Source organism: Phyllobates terribilis, unplaced genomic scaffold (assembly GCF_046119375.1).
Source record: "Phyllobates terribilis strain yellow unplaced genomic scaffold, ASM4611937v1 Scaffold_12__6_contigs__length_324123572, whole genome shotgun sequence".
NCBI classification, from domain to species: domain Eukaryota; kingdom Metazoa; phylum Chordata; class Amphibia; order Anura; family Dendrobatidae; genus Phyllobates; species Phyllobates terribilis.
This window is the reverse complement of record NW_027362772.1, coordinates 178,406,841-178,426,990: the sequence shown is the minus strand read 5'-3', so window position 1 is coordinate 178,426,990 and position 20,150 is coordinate 178,406,841. Positions and strand designations below refer to the sequence as shown.

Here is a 20,150-nt window from a genome sequence, read left to right as displayed (position 1 = left end):
TGTCCCAACGGGGAACATATTTAAATTAGCAGCAGTTCTTATACCCTTACGGGTAACTATGTACAGTGCTTTTTTTACCGTACTCTAATAACGGCGTCCTCCTGATGCTTCCTCCCTGTATTCTTTAGACCCGTCCGGGTCCTCTTGCTCCTCCTGACACCTCAGCTCTTCCTCCGTCAACCGGTGTACATGAAGGGCATAGGGTCCTTTGGCACATTGGTGCCGGGTAAAGGTGACCTCATCACCCAGGTATAGGTCACGACCTCTGTGTCCCTCCGGCAGGTGGGACTCGACATCCCTGCGGGTCACGAAGACGTCGCCGGGGGTGCGGTGATCCCGGATGAAGCCCCAACCATGCTGCAGTTGGAATTTAATTACAGTCCCGGTGGCACGGGGACCGTGGGCTGCACGGGGGTTCCGTCGGGTCCGGCTCTTCTGTTCTGCACTTTGCACTTGCAGCCGCTCCTCGCGGACCCGCCTCTCTCGTCGTTCCCGGTCGAAAACCTCTAATTGCTGCCGGCAGCACTCTGCTCGCTGGGCTGCGGCCGCCCGGGTCTCTTGAGTGAACCCGATGAGGTCTCCTCCAGTGGGGTCCCACGCAAACTGCGCTTCCTCCAACGAGAGTGGGGTGATCTTGGCGGGCGCCGGAGCCGGGATCAGGGGCTCATCCAGGGGTCTTTCTTTCCGGAGTCGGGGATGGTAGTACTCCGGTGACCACTCAAAGGGCTGCCCATCCGGGCAAATATGCTGGGCTAACAAGTCTTCATCCAGGTGCGGCACTGTGGAGGTTGAGGGCGCGGTGGTGGTAGCGGCGCCCGGGTTCACCAGGCCTTGCGACCAGGCCTGGGGCACCCTGAAGGTGAAGGGCACCGTGAAGACGGCGGCGCCCGGGTGTACTTGACTTTGCGACCAGGCCGGTGGCTCGGCAGAGGGCGCTGTTGGTACTGCGGCGCCCGGGGGTACTCGGCCCTGCGACCAGGCCGGTGGCGTCTCCTGCTTGGCCGCGCTCAGGGTTGAGGCGCGTGACGTCACAAGAGGCGTGGCCGCGGCTCCTGCTTGAGGCCTAGTCTGGAGCGGTAGCGGTGCGGCAACGGGCACGATCGGTGGGATTTCGGGCTCTGTGACGGGGAGCGGGGGTAGGCTTACGGTGGCCGGGCTTGGGGTAGTGACGTCCCCTTTACTTGCCTCCGTCTCTTCAGCTCCCTCTGCGGCGTCGTCTCCGGCCTCCGTCCCTTCTGCATCCTCTTCAGGGGCAGGCGTGCTCCTCGTTGCGGGTGGTGTGCTTCGCTGGCGGGTTCCAGCCTGCTGGGCCATCTCCCTGCTCCACTCCGTCAGCGTTTCTCGCTGCACCTGGGCCATCCTCCGTGCGAGGCCCTCCAGCGCGGTCTGTGCACGCTCCCGGTCTCGGGGGAGCTGTGCCAGGATCTCCACCAGGTCTTGTGGAGTGGTAGCTTGCAACAGGCTCCTGACCACAGGGTCGGTGCTGCCTGACTCTCCCTCCATCTCCGGGTACGGCTTCTCCAGACTCCTCCAGGCTGCACCCATCTTCTCTGTTTTGTTCTGTATCCGTCCCCATTGAGGGCGGCCCTGGGGCAACTTGGTGATTGTCAGTTCCAGGGGCAGACCCCCCACGCTGATGGACATCTCAATCATTGCAGTCTCTGCTGGTGGGGGCGGTCTTCGTTTTTGGCGCCATTCTTGGTCCTGGCCCACGATGGGAGGTGGCCTCTTGCCACCCTCTGGCACGCCCATAATGGCGTCCGCTCTGCCAGGGCGGGAAATCTTCTCAGATGGCGGGAACCGCTTCCCAATGGCGGGAAACTCTGTGGATGGCGGGAAAAGACTGCAGATGGCGGGCAAACGGCGGGAAACGATCCGAGATGGCGTCCGATGGCGGGGACCCTCCGGAATTGGCGGGAGACTTCTTTTTACGGTAAATATGAACTTTTCTTCAGGCACGCAGTACCCGGTGGTTGCGGGCACGTTATCCTGCCGACTACGCCAAAGTTGACGCGCCCCTGGGCCTGTGTCGCGCTGCGTTGCGCACGCGGGAGCTTACCCGGAGCCGGAACTGTTGAGGGTTGTAGTCTCGTGGCGGTGACCCGGTCCGTGCCCAGGGTGTCAAACTAAGTGGCAGTCTATGGCAGTAGATGTTAACTTGGATGTCGACTACGCCACCCGTTGAGTGCGGCTTTGAAGCCGCCGCTGCAGAACAGTCCACTGAGGCCAGGTGTATAAGGATGTGCAGCGTGGTGGTATAACCCCCAACGGGAGGGGTATGGCCTCAGGGCAGCAGGTGTAGATGATGGGGGTTGTGATGATGCAGGAAGGAGAGGCAGGGACGTGAGATGCAGTTTCAGGGTTTTTACTCACTGATGTTGCTTTAGTCACTCTGGCCTTGAGTGACCACCCGAGCCGTGCTGCGTCCACCAGGTGCGGGACTCGGCTAACCCCCAGGCAGTTCCGGAGCGTGGTCCTGAGCTTCCCTCTCACTCTCTTTCTCCTGGCCGTCCCCACCAGGGATCCACCTTTGTCCGGCTCCCTCGGGCCTCTTAGTGGTTGAACCTTCTCTGGCTTCCCTGGCCCTACTCGTGGTGTGCCTTCCTGGTGGATATGGTGAGGGTCGTGGCAAAACTTGACCACGACCTCCGGTTCCTGGTTAAGGGTTACTTCTGCCTCTGCCAGCTTGGGATCCGGTGCCCTTTTCTGCCAACCCTTCACCCTTTTGGCTTAATTCTGGGATCTTAGGGTTCCCTCTGTCTCTGCTTCTCTGGGCCTTTCTTCCTCCTCTCTCTCCACTGCAGGCTTGGCCCTGGAGCTGGGCCCAGCCAGAGCCACAGCTCCCTGTCAGCCCTCCTGGCTGAGCTCCTCTGCTCTGCTCCTCCTCAGGCTGAACTCGACCAAAAGACCCTATTCTAAGATGGTGCCCACCATATATACTCCCTCTATGTGTGAGCCCAGGTGACTAGCACCCAATGAGCTCCTAGCTTTACCCAGAGTACTCCCCCTATCTGCCCCTACACTACTGGGATGTTCCACCCCCCTCCCACTCCAGCCAGGGACAGACGCTGTCGTACCTGCACATTTACTTGGTGGGAGTACCGTAGTTCTGTCCCCCGGAAATGGGATGTATGTAGTGCATGCAGCCTACTGAGCTCAGTCCCACACTCCATCCTTACCCGGGAGTGGAATACCACACCTCTGGGTCGAGGTGCAATACCCCTGTAGCAGCCGAGTCCTCAGGGTGCTACACATGCACCCATAGACTTGTATGGGTGCGTGATCCGATTCTCGGATGCACTCTCAGCATGCTGCAATTGTTCTCTCATCGGCATCAGAAAATAACCGTTGATCCAAGCAGCCCGATAGTATCACTTTGGTATACGGTGCTATCCAATAAAACATCACATAGCACTCGGCCGTGCTATTCGCTCGTGTGAGCGAGCCCTTTTACAAAGCGCGGTGCAAAAACATTTTTGTTTTACTTGGTCACTTGTCAAAACACAAAGAAATTGTTTTTAAAATTGAGAATGAATAGAGTGGAGGTGCACATGCTTGACCTCAGCTCCATTTGGATGAGTGTCATCACAGCACCAACCTTGGGTTGGTGGGGTCCCAGCAATTGAGAAGCTATCCCCTATCTGATGGAGAAGAAATATCCTACAAAATTGGCACAATACCTTTTATAGGGGCAACCATTGCGTCAGGGTAAGAGATTGATGTTGGGCCTCTCAGATTAACCCCTTCACAACATATGACGTATATTTACATCATATGTCACGTCCCTGAGTTTGATGCAGGTTCCGGTGCCAGAGCCCACATCTTACCCAACACATGACAGCTGATTTAATCCGCTGCCATATGCCTTTAACAGCCACCCATGGTTGTTAACCAGTTAAATACCGCTGTCAATCTATGACAGTGGGATTTAACACATTCCAGCTGGAAGTGCGTGACAAATCCCACCCATTGGCGCACCTGTCACGTGATCGGGGGATAGCGATGGGTTGTTGTGACAGCCGGTGGTTTGCTCATAACCCCCGTGCCTGTCATTATGATACTCCTGTGAACACTAGCTCACGGTAAATAAAAAACCCAAAAAACAATTGTGGAACGGCATTTTTTTGCAGTTTCACCGCACTTGGAATTTTTTCCCCATTTTCCAATACACTATATGGTAAAATCAATGGTGCCATGCAGAAGTACAACTCGTCCCGCAAAAAACAGGCCCTCACACGGCTAGGAGGATGGAAAAATAAAAAAGTTATGGCTCTTGATAGAAGGGGTGTAAAAAATGGAAACAAAAAATGGCCATGGCATGAAGGGGTAAAAGGGGTGGTCCGGAATCAAATTTTAATTTCATCCTAAATGTCTCTCTCTTTAGGCTATGTGCATACTAAGCATTTTTGATGCGTGTTCGCGGTGAAAACGCTTGGTAATTGGTCTGCCATGCATAGCAATGGTAATCATGATGTGCTGTGCACATGATGCGGAAATTTCCGCTCAGGATTACCATTGCGGAAAAAAACGCAGCATGGCCATTGTTCAGGCGTTTCTGCCACGAATTTGCGCCCATTGACTTGAACTGAACCACAGCAGGATTTGCTGTGTTTCAATTAAAGCCAATAGGCGTGAATCTGCGGCGGAAACGCGGTGCGGGTGGTACCCAGGTCGGGAGAGGAGGACTACTACTCCTCTCTTCTGACCGCCGATCCCGCTGATAACAGAAACAGCAATGTGGCTGGGGGGGAACAGTAGTTCTCCTCAGCCAAGCTGGCTACCTAGCGGTTAAAGTAAGAAAAAAAAAGTAAAAATAAAAAAAAAACCTTAATACTCACCTGTTCGGTGTTCCCCGGTGTCCTCGGTCCCAGCGATCCTCTCCTCCCGGCAGCCGGTGGTATACTGCTGGGAGCATGCTCGCTCTCAGCAATATACTGGGCTGCCAGGACCTGCGGTCATGTCAGCGATCAGCTGATCGCTCACGTGACCTCACCATGGGAACATGAATGGTTCAGTCCAGCAGAAACATAAGATCAGACATGTTGAAAGCCAATGACTTTCTCTTTAATAGTTTTTTTTTAGCAATTAAAACATAGAAGAAATAAATAGTAATAAATAAATATGAATAAAGTATAAAATAAAAAAACAAATATATCTACTAAAAATAAATACAAAATAAAAAATAAGCTGCATAAAAAATATTAAGATTTGTGCACACATTCACAATCTGCTGCACATACTGGAGTGTTGGCAGTAAAAACACTGCGTAAAACATGAGCATTTTTTCACAGTTTTTGTGTACGTTTTTGATATGTCTTTTGATGCTTTTTCCTCATTCATTTGAATGGTTGAATAACGCTGCAAAAACGCTGAAAGAATTGACACGCTGCGGATTTGAAAAATCACTTTGAAGGTTCAAATCCGCAAGGAAAATATAAGCAGCTTGTGTGTAAGATTTCAGAAATCTCATTCTCTTTGCTTGTACAGTATAATGCTGCGTCTTCTTGACCCCAAAACACTGAAAAAAATTAAGGAAAAACTTGGCAAAACTGCAAAGTGTGAACATAATCTTACACAGCTTTAGTAGAAGAGATCCAGGCGAATGCCTACGGTTTATATTTCATTTCATAAATCTCGGCTTTGATCTGAGACCAGTAGAGGAAAAGCTTTAGTCAGATTTTCAGGCTGACCACACTGACTAGTACAAAGTCCAGAAAGCCCTATGATTCTTCAGTTGGTAAGTAACTTTGTAAACACTTTTTCTTGTTTTTAATGATTTGTAGTGGCTTGATGTTTTTTTCTACATTAACTTTCAAAGCTAAACTTTGGAGCTCAGATGACCCACTAAAAACTTGGCCACATGTCTGGTGGAGATAATCCCTGGTTTACTTTCAAGGGCAAACAGCAAATTTTTTAAAACTTGTCATAGATATGAATGGGAAGAGAGAGACATAAAAATTATTTAAAGGGAACCTGTCAAGAAAATAAACTTTATTCCTCCTGGGAGCTGCCGGCTTTCAGTCATAGAGGCATACACAGAGCGGCTACAGTCATTGCTCAGTATACAGTGAACAGAGGCTGTACGCATGCCCCGGCACTTTGATTGACAGCTCATGGTGCAGCGCATCTGTGCACAGCAGTGCTGTCAATCAGAGTGCTTACAGCTGGAACTCACAGTATAATGAAAAATGACTGTAGCTGCTCTGTGCCCGCTTCTATGACTGAAAGCCGGCTGGAATAAAAGTTAATTTCTTCCCGATACTGAGAAAACCTGCAGATTAACCCTATATTTGCAGGTTAATTGTTTTGGGGACATGAAAGGATCTTATTGTATGAAAGCTCTAAATTTGCAGAGTCCAGTAGACAAAATGCAACTGTCTGCCTGCAAAGTGTTGACTGATTCCAAGCAACAGGCTCTCAATCTAAATGAAGAGTAATAACAGGATAATAATTAAACATTGGTGTAAGATTCAATCTATTTATATGTAGACTTTAATGGGGGCTGCCCAGAGACATGGAGCCATCTGTAAATTGTGGTGTGATGGGACCACTACCTGGACTCTTGCATGACTTTATTAGTATGGATAGACATTTTGTTTGAAGACAGATTAAATAATCTGCAATCATCTGCAGATTAAGCACACATAATCTAAATATTAGGATCTGCCTGAATCTGCAGGAAATAAAATGTGAAAAGAAATAGCTCTGGGGGCACAGAACCGATGTCATATGACTTGGTATTATTGACGACTGTGGAACTTGAAATATTCAGATAATGCCAGTATCAGCAAGCTGCGTAGTTTTCCCCAGCTGCCAGACCCCGCCTGACAAGGCTGCATTTTTTGCCGTCAGCAGTAAATCCCACAATTCTTTTTAACTTTTATCACAAATGCAAGCTTGCAGGAAACCTCCGCCTGCTGAGTTTATGTGAATTTTTATTGGTGCAGACTATGAATCTGATCAAATGTTGTGACAGGATTTAAGGTCCCATACACATTAGACAAAGACTAGGTGCACATAAGTGTGTTTGTTGTCCTAGTGCGATCTGACAAAACATAGGATCACACTGAGACCAATGTTATTCTATTGGACTGCTCTCGGATGATATCTGAGTGCAGTCTGATTTCCAGTGACTCACAGATTGGAGAAGATGGAGACATTTTTTTTCCATCTTCCCCTCATCCGAGAGAATCGGAGCATACTATGCTCCGATCAGAGTTTGTCATTTGCACAATTGATCCAATTCTCTTGGATGCCAAAAAATATGTTCACCTGCATCTAGCTGAAAGGTGATTTCAAGCAAAACAATAAAGACTTAAAGGGGTATTCCCATCTCCAAGATCCTATCTCAATATGTAGTAGTTGTAATAATAATGATAATAATATTAGCAAATACTTCCAATTAGAAATGTAGTGTAGTTTTTAAGATTTGCTATGTCTCTTTCCTCAAGTGCAAGCATTGCAGGACCTTAGGCATCCATGGTTACATCCACCAATATAATGATGGTTAGCTAGTTGCTAGTGGTCATAACCATGGATACCTAAGGTCCTGCAATGCCTGCACATGAGAAAAGAGACACAGCGAATCAGAAAACTATACTACATTTCTAAATGGAGGTATTTGCTAATATTATTATTCTTACACCTACTACGTATTGGGATAGTATCTTGGAGATGGGAATATCCCTTTAAGAATGACAGTCATTTTAACTGCGCGATCACTGACCATTGTTTAATTTTTCGGGCTGAAAGTCAGACAAAAGAATATTCCCAGAAAGATCGTTCATTGTGATCCCAGTGTCACTGAACATCTACGACCTGGTAGAATGACGAGATGAATGAAATTATTCCATTCGTCGCTTTTGATAGCTGTTGCCCCAACGATGATTTGGATGATCGTGTAGCCGGCAGCTATCTCTCCCGACTCCTCCATACACAGCATTGCGCTCCAGTGGTCTCTATCAACGAGCTGCTGGCAGACTTCTCTTGCGGTGGCTCATCTCGGATCCTTATCTTCCCACATATCCTGTGAGGGGAGCCCTTATACACATTAGACAATATCATCCATATCAGTGCATTTGGCCAACACTGGTCTAATGTGTATGGGGGCCCTAAGACTGGCAATATGGAGAAATATGTGAATGGTTGTGTCAGCATTACTGTCATTTGTTATACGATCGACCATCCGTCAGCACTGCAGCATACTTTAATGTAATAGGTATGGGAACCTTTAGGCTTTGATGGGAGGAGGGAGAGGTTATCATGTTCGGAAAGCCCCTCTAAAAGGGAACTCATTTTTATATTTTGAAGTAGTGGTATGGCTATATAGGCGCTTATCCCCCAATAAGAATGATTCTTTTATGTAGAGATCCGATGTTTCAGTCATGAGAAATCTAACATAAAAGCCATATGCAAATGAGGTTAGAAGTGCACTGGGGGTGTGTCAGTAGACTTGGAAGAAACAGTCCAGTGCACTTCCAGCCTTATTTGCATATGACTTTAGTGCTAGATTTCTCTTGATTTCGACATAAATGAATGATTCTTATTGGGGGACATAAGCCTATTCAGTTATACCACTACTTCCACATGTATAAATGTCTTGATAGGTTCCCTTTAAGCTTTTGGACCACTCTAATCATTCTTCTGTTCTCAGCCACCACTGTCAATTATTATCACTTTAGGAAAACCATTGAATTAAATACGCTCCCATAGACTTGTATCTGGGCTCTGATGTCTGTAGGGGTCCAAGTGCCCATTTATTGCATAAGAAGACCACAGCAGTTTATCTGATACATACTAGATGGGTGCCTATTTTGCCTCTATGGACATGTATTTATGGCATCTGTCATCTTTCATGGCGCACTTTATTTCCATGGTAAAGCTGAAAATAAGGCACATGAAGTTTACTCTTTAATAGTGTCCATAGCACCAATGTTGTTTGTCACTCAACTTTCCAGGTAAGTTACTGTATAATAGTGCTCACATCTGCGTCTGTGCCTCCGATACAAATCCCACCGCATTTGATAGCACTGCATATTGCATATCAAAACAATGGCTGAACCCAGAGGACCCCATAACAAATCAGATATAGTCTGTTAAACACCATTGGTGTTCATCAAATGACAGATATGACACAGTAGTCAGGCTTCCATTATGATCAGATGACACAAAGCCAATAGGACCAGAAGCTAAGGCAGAGGAAAAATATTTTCTCACCAGCTACGCAGAAATAGATAACTCACGGCTTTATGAGAATTTTATGGCCTCATGCTCTTAAGATGGCCTGGAATAGGCTAAAGACAGCTTCAATATTTTAGCAGAAATACTACGTATCTATTGCCACCCTGTTGCTTTAAGTTTTGTCAACCATGTATTAAAGCGATACTGATTTATCTTCCAACGGTGACTCTGACCTCACTAGTACATATACTGTATATATATACAGTACTGAGGAAAAGTCTTAGTGTGGAAAATATGCTGCAAAGTAAGAATGCTGTAAATACTAGGAGTGTTAATAGTTTATTTTTATCAGTAAAAAAATGAAAAGTGAGTGACCAAGAGAGAAATCCAAATCTCATCAATATTTGTTTTCAGAACTGCATCAAAACATCAATTATTCTAGGTACACATTTACATAGTTTGTGAAGGAACTTAGCAGGGAGGTTGTTCCAAACATCTTGGAGAGCTAACCACAGATCTTCTGTGGTTGTCACTTGTGCAAATCCTTCAGTCTCTTCATGTAATCTCAGACAGACTGAATAAAGCTGAGATCAGGTCTCTTTAGAGCCATGTCATCACTTCCTGGATTCCTTGTTCTCCTTTACACCATGGCTCCACTATCCGTATTTGGTCAGTATTCAGTCAGTATTTTTTCTCAGGAGTGGGAGCCAAAACACGATGAGGAACAATCAAAGAAAAGATATAATAGAAACATGTGCATCAATTATACATCTTTAACTCACTCCTGGTTTTGGCTTACAAATACTGACGATAAATACTGACCAAATACTGATAGTGGGGCCGTATCCTTACACTGAGGATAGTTCTTAGTGACATTGGCTCTATGTTTGGGATTGGTTTCATGCTATAGAATCAATTTGGAGCAAATCAGATGCCTCCCTGTTGGAATTGCATGATGGATAAGTATCTGCCTGTATTTCAAGCATTGAGGACACCAAGAGATGGGCAAAGTTGAGGACAGTAGATGTAGTGCTTGACCAAGGAAACCTAGTGTAGCAGGTGAAAGACACATTATGCTTACTTCTCTTCAAAATCAGAAGATGTCCAGCAGTGCCATCAGCTCAGAACTTTCTGCACCGCAGCAAATGGAGTTGGAAAGTTGGTCAAGATTAACGTTGTCCTCGATGCTGGAAAAATAAAAGCAACTACTAGGGATGAGCGGATCACGGAAAACTCAAATTTGCATGTTTGTGTAGATTTCCCAAGGATTCATAGTGAAGTTTTTAGCTGCCAATTTAATGTCCCTTATTATGCTCTGGGGTCTCTCCAGACCTCCAAAGCATAATAAACATAATATGTAAAAAATTATGTCACCTGTCCGGTCCTCGACGCATCTTCTGATCCCTGCCACGAGTGCTAAAATTCCCGAGCGTCTTACACTGAGCCCGGATATCCAGCTCTGATGAAGCCCTGGATAGTTTTATGCGAGCACGCGAAAGGATGCAACGTCATGACACGCACTGTGATCTTCAATTCCACTTGAATATATTCACTCATCTATAGCAGATATGTAGCCATAATGCAAGACCATCAGGGAGGTGTCTAATCGGCTCCAAATTTATTCTTCACCTGGACAACTACCCCAAACAAAATGCAAATGTCATTAGGAACTATCTTCAGCGCAGTGAAAAACAAGGAGTCCTGGAAGTAATGATACAGCCCTGCAGGGTCCAGTCTGTCTATGTTGGATTACATGAAGAGACCGAAGGATTTGCACAAGCCAACATTCTCATAAGATCTGTGGTTAGTTCTCCAAGATGTTTGGAACAACCTACCTGCCGAATTGCTTGAAAATCTTTGATATTACATTGAAGGCAAAGGACGGTCACAAAATATTAGATTTTGATTTCTATTCTCTTCATTCACTTTGCATTTTGTTAATTGGCAAAATAAACTATTAACACTTTTATTTTTTAAAGCATTCTTACTTTGCAGTATTTTGTCACACTTAATTAAAACTTTTGCATAGTACTGTACGTATATGTGACAAGCAGAATTTGTAGTTATTTGTGCCCTCCCTCTTGCTTTTTTTTCTGTGTTTTTAAACCTCCCTTCCCACCCACTGTAGATGATATAGTAACTCCAAGCCCTGTAGCCGCTCATTGGAACACAGAAGTTTTTCTAAGGAGTTAGCAGGGAGTGACGAGGGGGGACACTTGGCTGTAGCAGCACCAGGGAGACACCATAAGATCCTATTGTCACAGAAGATACTCTGGAGCAGTCAGCATGGATCCTGAGTGAAGGGAGCAGAATTGCAATGACTATGATTTCCAATACACTAAGCAGATCCTATGGCTGTTATCATCATAGGGGTCAATAGATCCCCCCTGCAGATTCAATGAGGTCTCATGAGGAAGCACAATCTCTTTGCATGGATATAATCTGCAAGCTGCACCAACAACTCCAGCTATAGTATCCAATCCCTGGATTCTGCAATACAAACCAAAGGATTAAAAGGAAGAAAACAAAAAAAAAAAATTCTAACATTTTCCATAGATTTGGGGGAAATGGAAAATGAAGCAGCCAAAACCGTGGACAATCAGATGGAGAAATACATGTAATTATGGGATGATTGGCAGGATGCTGTCATTGTTCTCATACATCTTCATTGTTAACCCTTTCCCCTTGATGTGCATTATTCTCTGCTTGCTGTCATTTGGTTGCATCCCCTGCCTCTAGTGTTAATATCTCTGCATTTCCCTCTGCCTCTCGCTGTTTCTTCATTCTCTCTTCCCTATGAGCTGCTTAGGCTGTAAACACCAGATTATAAACTCCGCCACTTTAATTTCTTTTTTTTTTTTGAAGTGTTACAATAATGGGGAAATCCGAGAGTCAAATGGACATAGTAGAAAAATCCAATAAATCTGTGAAAAAGTCTTGGAGTGTCGTAGAAATTGGCCTCTCTGTGCTGCTCTTCTTGATGACCAGTGGTTTGATTGCTCTCCTGGTGGTATACACAACTAATAAAGGTAAGAAGAATCTAATCTCATGGGCATGTTCATGCTATGTGATTACTTGGCACCACAATGGTTAATGGATCAATGTGTTATGTAGCAGAGCAGAACTAGAACTCTCTTAGTTTAGAGGTTTGCCTATCATCCTAGGGAAAATCACATCATGGTATCACAATGGCATATTCACACTATATACATATATATCACTTATGCATGATACTATGTATTAAAATAATGTAGCCAGTTTATCTGCAGTCCTATGTAAAAACCACAGAGTGAGCACCATGAAACTGCAAACTCAACTCTATATAGGTATGTCTGTAGTACTAGTAGTAGCAGCAGTACAACCATAACTAATATACGATAGAGCAGCGTTGAGTTGGTGTTATAACTCTATGGGGTTATGTTTTTTACGCATGATGATAATACGTCACTGAGTTAGAAAAACTTGGTAGAATTTGGTAAAATGACAGATAGCGCATAATGAAGTCAGTCTCTTTAAATTGTGCCAAATGCTGCTATATTTAGCAACCCTAGCACTGCTACATTTACAGTATCACTTCTGCTACATCTGCAATCTATTTCAACTCTGCTACATGTGCAGTCTCAACTCTGATACATTTGCAAAATCAGCTCTGCTACATCTGCAATCTCAGCTCTACTACACCTGCAATCTATTTAAACTCTGCTACATCTGCAGTCTCAACTCTGCACATCTGCAGTCTCAACTCTGCTACATCTGCAAAATCAGCTCTGCTACATCTGCAATCTCAGCTCTGCTACATCTGCAGTCTCAGCTCTGCTACTCTCCTGTCTCAACTCTGCTACATCTGCCATCTCAGTTCTGCTACATCTGCCATCTTAGTTCTGCTACATCTGCAATCTATTTCAACCCTGCCTCATCTGCAGTCTCAACTCTGCCAATTCCGCAATCTCAGCTCTGCTACATCTGCAGTATCAGCTCTGCTACATCTGCAATCTCAGCTCTGCTATATCTGCAATCTCAGCTCTGCTACATCTGCAATATCAGTTTTTCTACATCAGGCTTTCACTGCGCAAAGCAAAAGCTAAAAAATGAGAAACTCAGCAGTCAGGATATCAACCCGTTCAAAGCAATTTGGTTAGGATCTATACTGAGATCTACATATACTAATCCTCGCACTGCTACCTTAGATTTGGGAAATTGAAGTCTGCTCCATCAGTTAAATCTAGAAATTTTGGCTCTAAAACCTTTAGCATTTTCAGGCCCACTATATCTAGAAGTCTTGACCCTCCTAAATTTGGCATTTTAGCTTTGCTACATTTGACAAACTCAGCTCTACTATATTTGGTGTTCTCAGCTGTGCTACATTTGGATATATATATCCAGGTGAAGTTATTATTTGCCCGGACATGACACGCATTTCCAGTCCTAGCATCAATAACCTGCTTCAATTATTGTCAATTCATTAATCGATAAAGTCAGGTTATTGTTCTGAAGCGGTGGGACACTGTCTTCGGAGGAGAAACCGCAGAAGCAAAGAGTTAACGGCAGCCCGTCATGCATGATTACCCTGTTAAGAGAGGAGACAGATTGCTTTCTATACAAATCTATAAACCATGGAATATTTCTTTGCACTCTGTGAGCAGCGGCCACGGGAGCGGTATTGATTTCTGAGCGCTGTGGCGATCGGCCATAATAGAAGTGATTATTACTATTAAACCAGCGCAGGTCACTGGCAAGACACCCTCCATCTATATACAGATGTAGCAGAGCTTAGTTACAGAGACAAAGTCATGAAATGTGTTGTATTTCCATTTCAGTAAACTCATTTAGCTCTGCAGTATCCTACCCAAAATGAGTTTGTCATGTGGCCCATGGTGGTATTGTGAGAAAAAAATATGTTGTTTCCCACTAATAGAGTTACATTATTAGCTCAGCTTAATAAATTATCATAGTGGTGACAAAGCTCCATTACACCATTTAAATCTCCCAGTTTTTTCTTCGACATCTGTATATTCTGTAAATTCATAGTCAATTGGTATTTGTGAAAATGTGAACTCGCTAGTAAATATTTATCTGCAGGAGCTTCTTATTTAGAATAATATCTTTTGCAAAGGATACAGGTTAATTCTGGGTCGAATAGAGTAGAGAAGTAGCTGGGACGTCAAAGTCCCCATGACTGCTCTGCCTGGCACTATTTATTGCACTTGTGAGTAAAGGAAGGGGGGTGATGGATATGATGCCGGCCGGTCTACTTGTTCCATTAAAGTTATTGTCATCTTCTTAGATGAGAAACAATAGAAGGTGTTTGTAAAAACAAGCTACTTTCCAATTTATTTCTTATAAATACTAGGCTGCATTCCCTTGGATAATTATTATTGAATTTTGTATCACTTTTAGCTCGATGATTGTAGACCACAGCGGAGGCTGAATATGTGCAGTGCTTACAAGCTCTTTTCTATTGCTTGTTGAGCTTGTAAGCACTGCACTATAGCTGGTTTGGATCGCTGGAGCGCACTGTTAGCTCTTGTACCTGGCTAGCTTTAGTGCTACTACCCTCATCCTATGATGCAGAGACAACCCTCATGGCAGCATCGGAGAGCGCACACTTCTGACTGGTGGTGCAACGATGATGCTGGTGACGCGCCCCCTGGGACATATTCCTTTTTGAGGGGAATACCCGGCACCGGATCAGATGGGGGGGTTGTAGTCTCCGAGCGGCTGTGACCCGGTCCCGTGCCCAGGGCGTCAAGCTCAGGGTTATGTGGCAGTCTTTACTGATGTTATTAAAGTTCGTTGTGTCGACTACGCCACCCGTTGTGATGCGGTCACTGTGGCCGCCGCTGCAGCAGGGTCCGCTGAGGCTGATGGTGGATGCGCAGCTTGGTGGGATAACCCCCAACGGGAGGGGTATAGCCTCAGAGGGGACAGGCGCAGAGGATGGGGGTTGTGGTGGTGCGGTGCAGCCGGTAATGATGACAGACTCGGGTAGTGCAGTTAAGGGTCTTTACTTACTGCAGATGTTCCTGGTCACTCTAGCTCCAAGTGACCTCCCGAGCCGTGCTGCGTCCACCAGGTCCTGGATCCGGCCAACCCCCAAACAAGTCCGGAGCGTGGCCCTGAGCTCTCCCTCTGTCCTTCCTTCAGCCGTCCCCACCAGTGATTCACCTAAATCCAGCTCCCTCGGGCCTTCTGTGGGGCAACCTTTGGCCTCAGGTTCCCTGACCCTTCATGTGGTAAGCCTTCAGGGTGGATGTAGTGGGTGGCCGTGGCAGATGCTGCCCACAGCCTCCGGTCTCTGGCTAGGGATGTGTTTTCTGCCCCCACCAGTTTGGGTTCCGGTACCCTTCTGCTGACTCCTCACCCGGTGTTCTTATTTGGGTTCTTGGGTCCCTTCTTTGTCCCCCTCTGGGTCTTTCTGTACTCCACTCTCTCTCCAGGGCTGTTGTTTCTTTCTCTCTCTTGCTGCAGGCTTGTCCTCTGCATCTGACTTCCTCTCTGCGTCTGACCCTGATTCTAGATGGTGCCCACCTTATATATCCCTCTATGTGTGAGCTCAGGTGACCAGCACCCAATGAGCTCCTACCACTACCCAGACTGCTCCCCCTTTCTGCCCCTACACTACATGGGATGTTCCTCCCCCCTCCCACTCCAGCCAGGAACAGGCTCGGTCGCACCTGCACATTTCTAAGTGGGAGTGCCGTCGGCCTGCTCCTCTGGAATGGGATGTATGTAGTGCATGCAGTCTATCTGAGCTCAGTTCCACACTCCTTCCTTACCCGGGAGTGGAATATCACACCTCTGGGTTGAGGTGCAATACTCCTGTAGCAGCCGAATCCTCAGGGTGCTACATTCCCCCCTGGTAAATCACAGCACGTCCTCGGGCTGCAAAGACAAAAAACACCAAAACATACAACATTTTTATAAACATGTAAAACATATTAAATATTATACGAAATACTATATAAATATATATATAAACTTTTTCAGGTAAACAACATTCTCGTCGTCTCTTTCTCTCTTCTGTTCCTCTGGTCACCGTGCAACTCGTGACCAGGTAGAGTGCGACAGTCTTTTGTAAAACAGTTTCCCAAATAAAACCGGTAGGGGGCGCTTTAGCAAGCGCAACTATGTACAGGGAAATTTTGGCCGTTCTCAGTCCCCGGCCAGGTAAAGGGAAAGGGATGGCTGCTCACAGTCCTCAGCCTGGTATGGAAAGGGTTACAGGTAACAGTTCGCTGGTCCCAACGGGGACTATTTTAGCAGCAACAACAGTTCCAGTTTCAGTTTCAGTTCCGATTCACTGTGCCCCGACAGGCAACTATATACAGTCTCCTGCTCTGCCGCACTCAACGGCGTCTGCCTCCTGCTCTTATCTTACGGCTGGTGGTTTCTTCAGACCCGTCCGGGTCCTCTTGCTCCTCCTCCTCGCACCGCAACTCCTCCTCCGTCAAGCGATGCACGTGGAGGGCGTAAGGTCCCTTGGCACACTTGTGCCGGGTGAACGTTACCTCATCACCGACGTAGAGGTCACGGCCTTTGTGACCCTCTGGCAGGTGGGACTCGACGTCCCGTCGTGTAACGAAGACGTCACCCATGGTGTTCCGGTCCCTTATGAAGCCCCACCCATGCTGCGCATTAAACTTTATTACCGTCCCGATGGTACGGGGACGATCTGCTGCACGGGGGTCCCTTCTGGTCCGACTCTTTTGCTCCGCGCTGCGGGTCTGGGCCCATTGCTCTTTGGCCTGCCTCTCCTCCCGCTCTCTCTTGAACTCTGCCAGCTGTTGACGGCAACACTCTGTGCGCGCTGCTGCAGCTGCCCGAGTCTCTCCGGTGAACCCCATCAGATCTTCTCCCTTGGGGTCCCACGCAAATTGAGCCTCTTCTAGGGGAGGCGAGACCCGAGTCACGGGCTTTGGAGCCGGGATCAGGGGCTCACACAGGGGACCTAGTTGCTTCTGCCGCTCCAGCTCCAAGAATCCTTCGGGCCAGATGAAAGGCCGACCGTCCGGCCACGTTAGCTGGCTGAAGGGGTCCTCTCCCAGATGTGGCACCCTAGGTATTACGGGCGCGGGCGCGGTGGTGGTGGCGCCCGGGTTGCCCAGGCCTTGCGGCCAGGCCTGGGGCACCTGGAAGGTGAAGGGCACCGTTAGGACGGCGGCGCCCTGGGTTACCTGGCCTTGCGACCAGGCCGGAGGCTCCGCGGAGGTAGATGGCTCTGCTCTGGATGCGGCGCCCGGAAATGCTAGGCCCTGTGACCAGGCCGGAGGCTCCTCTTCCGGCGCCACGCTCCGGGTCACGATGCGTGACGTCATCGGGGTCGCGACGGCGGCTTCCGGTCGGGGCCTAGTCGGTGGCGATGTCATGGCGGTCTCGGGTACGGCCGGGGGACCTTCGGGCTCTGCGACGGGGAGCTGGGGCAGGTAAGCGGTCTTCCGGTATGGGGTATAGGCATCCCCCTTACCTGCTGCCATGCGTCTCGCTCCCTCTTCTGCGCCGTCTCCGGCCTTGGGTCCTCCCGCGTCATCCGCAGAGGCAGTCGATGTCTTCTTCCAAGGGAGCGGGTTAAGTGGACGGGTTCCAGCTTGCTGGGCCATCTCCCGGCCCCACTCCGCCAGGATCTCCCTCTGCACTCGGGCCATCCTTCCCGCGAGGCCCTCCAGGGCACTCCGCGCGCACTCCCGATCTCGGGGAAGCTGCGCCAGGATCTCCGCTAAGCCTAGCGGGGTTGTTGACTCCAGCAGGCTCCTGACCATCGGGTCGGTGCTGCTCTGCTCTGCTTCCGGCAGGCTCCTGGCCAGCGGGCCGGTGCTGCTCTGCTCTCCTCCTTCTTCCTTCTGCAGGCTCCTGGCCAGCGGGCCGGTGCTGCTCTGCTGCCGCTCCATTCCCGGGTCCACTCTTTCTCTCCTCGACTCCGGGTGAGCTTCTCCGCTACTCCTCATTAGACCTCTTGCCTCCGGGTGCGCTCGTTCTACACTGCTCCAAGCGACACCCATCTTTGCTCTTTTCTTTCGTCTCCTCCCACTTCGAGGGCGGTCCCGGGGCAACTCGGTGACTGTCAGCTCCAGGGGTAGTTCTTTCACGCTGACAGACACCTCCAGCATCACAGTCTCTGTTGGTGGGGGCGGTTTCCACTTTTGGCGCCATTTTCTGTCCCGGCCCACGATGGGAGGTGGCCTCTCGCCCTCCTTTGGCACGCCCATAATGGCGTCCGCTGCTCTTCCAAGGCGGGAAATCTGCGGTTTTGGCGGGAAGCGTCGCCCAGTGGCGGGAAACTCTGCAGATGGCGGGAACAAGCTGGAAATGGCGGACAATCGGCGGGAAACGACTGGTGATGGAGTCCGATGACGTGGACCCTCCGGAACCGGCGGGAGACTTCTTTCTGAGGTAAACTTGCACTTTTCTTCAGGCACGCAGTACCCGGGTGTTGCGGGCACGTAATCCTGCCGACTACGCCAAAGTTGACGCGCCCCCTGGGACATATTCCTTTTTGAGGGGAATACCCGGCACCGGATCAGATGGGGGGGTTGTAGTCTCCGAGCGGCTGTGACCCGGTCCCGTGCCCAGGGCGTCAAGCTCAGGGTTATGTGGCAGTCTTTACTGATGTTATTAAAGTTCGTTGTGTCGACTACGCCACCCGTTGTGATGCGGTCACTGTGGCCGCCGCTGCAGCAGGGTCCGCTGAGGCTGATGGTGGATGCGCAGCTTGGTGGGATAACCCCCAACGGGAGGGGTATAGCCTCAGAGGGGACAGGCGCAGAGGATGGGGGTTGTGGTGGTGCGGTGCAGCCGGTAATGATGACAGACTCGGGTAGTGCAGTTAAGGGTCTTTACTTACTGCAGATGTTCCTGGTCACTCTAGCTCCAAGTGACCTCCCGAGCCGTGCTGCGTCCACCAGGTCCTGGATCCGGCCAACCCCCAAACAAGTCCGGAGCGTGGCCCTGAGCTCTCCCTCTGTCCTTCCTTCAGCCGTCCCCACCAGTGATTCACCTAAATCCAGCTCCCTCGGGCCTTCTGTGGGGCAACCTTTGGCCTCAGGTTCCCTGACCCTTCATGTGGTAAGCCTTCAGGGTGGATGTAGTGGGTGGCCGTGGCAGATGCTGCCCACAGCCTCCGGTCTCTGGCTAGGGATGTGTTTTCTGCCCCCACCAGTTTGGGTTCCGGTACCCTTCTGCTGACTCCTCACCCGGTGTTCTTATTTGGGTTCTTGGGTCCCTTCTTTGTCCCCCTCTGGGTCTTTCTGTACTCCACTCTCTCTCCAGGGCTGTTGTTTCTTTCTCTCTCTTGCTGCAGGCTTGTCCTCTGCATCTGACTTCCTCTCTGCGTCTGACCCTGATTCTAGATGGTGCCCACCTTATATATCCCTCTATGTGTGAGCTCAGGTGACCAGCACCCAATGAGCTCCTACCACTACCCAGACTGCTCCCCCTTTCTGCCCCTACACTACATGGGATGTTCCTCCCCCCTCCCACTCCAGCCAGGAACAGGCTCGGTCGCACCTGCACATTTCTAAGTGGGAGTGCCGTCGGCCTGCTCCTCTGGAATGGGATGTATGTAGTGCATGCAGTCTATCTGAGCTCAGTTCCACACTCCTTCCTTACCCGGGAGTGGAATATCACACCTCTGGGTTGAGGTGCAATACTCCTGTAGCAGCCGAATCCTCAGGGTGCTACACTGGTACGAACTGTCAATCAAGCAGGAGCATAATGCCCCCCAGCAAGAAAGATAGGAGGCTGTTAGGCGGGGAGCGTTGCTTTCCTGAAAGGAGAATAGGAAAGAACTTTAACAGAGTACAGGCTGCCTTAGTCAGTATCAGGGTCCTGATGACTGGGCAAACTGTATAAATTAAAAGGGTCTACCCGATATAGGCTGACAAGTTAGGACTACCCCTTTTTCATAGTCTCCTGATGATTAGTGCTGGTTCTGAGTAATGGAGCATTACATGGGCCCTGAATTGTATTTTTTTGTA

General features: G+C 48.6%; 1 protein-coding gene across 3 annotated transcripts in view; it reads left to right on the top strand.

The window, feature by feature from the left end:
• MMEL1 (membrane metalloendopeptidase like 1) overlaps positions 1 to 20,150 on the top strand; it is a 668,752-nt gene that overhangs the window by 256,803 nt on the left and 391,799 nt on the right. For 2 of the 3 annotated variants that reach the window (XM_073656485.1, XM_073656484.1), the window contains exons 1-2: positions 11,298 to 11,797; positions 12,046 to 12,209. In XM_073656485.1, coding sequence (XP_073512586.1) covers positions 11,748 to 11,797; positions 12,046 to 12,209 — 214 coding nt within the window. In that variant the 5' untranslated portion in view covers positions 11,298 to 11,747. Of the gene's footprint in view, positions 1 to 11,297; positions 11,798 to 12,045; positions 12,210 to 20,150 lie in introns of those variants that run through there. The other variant, XM_073656486.1, reaches the window with a different exon arrangement.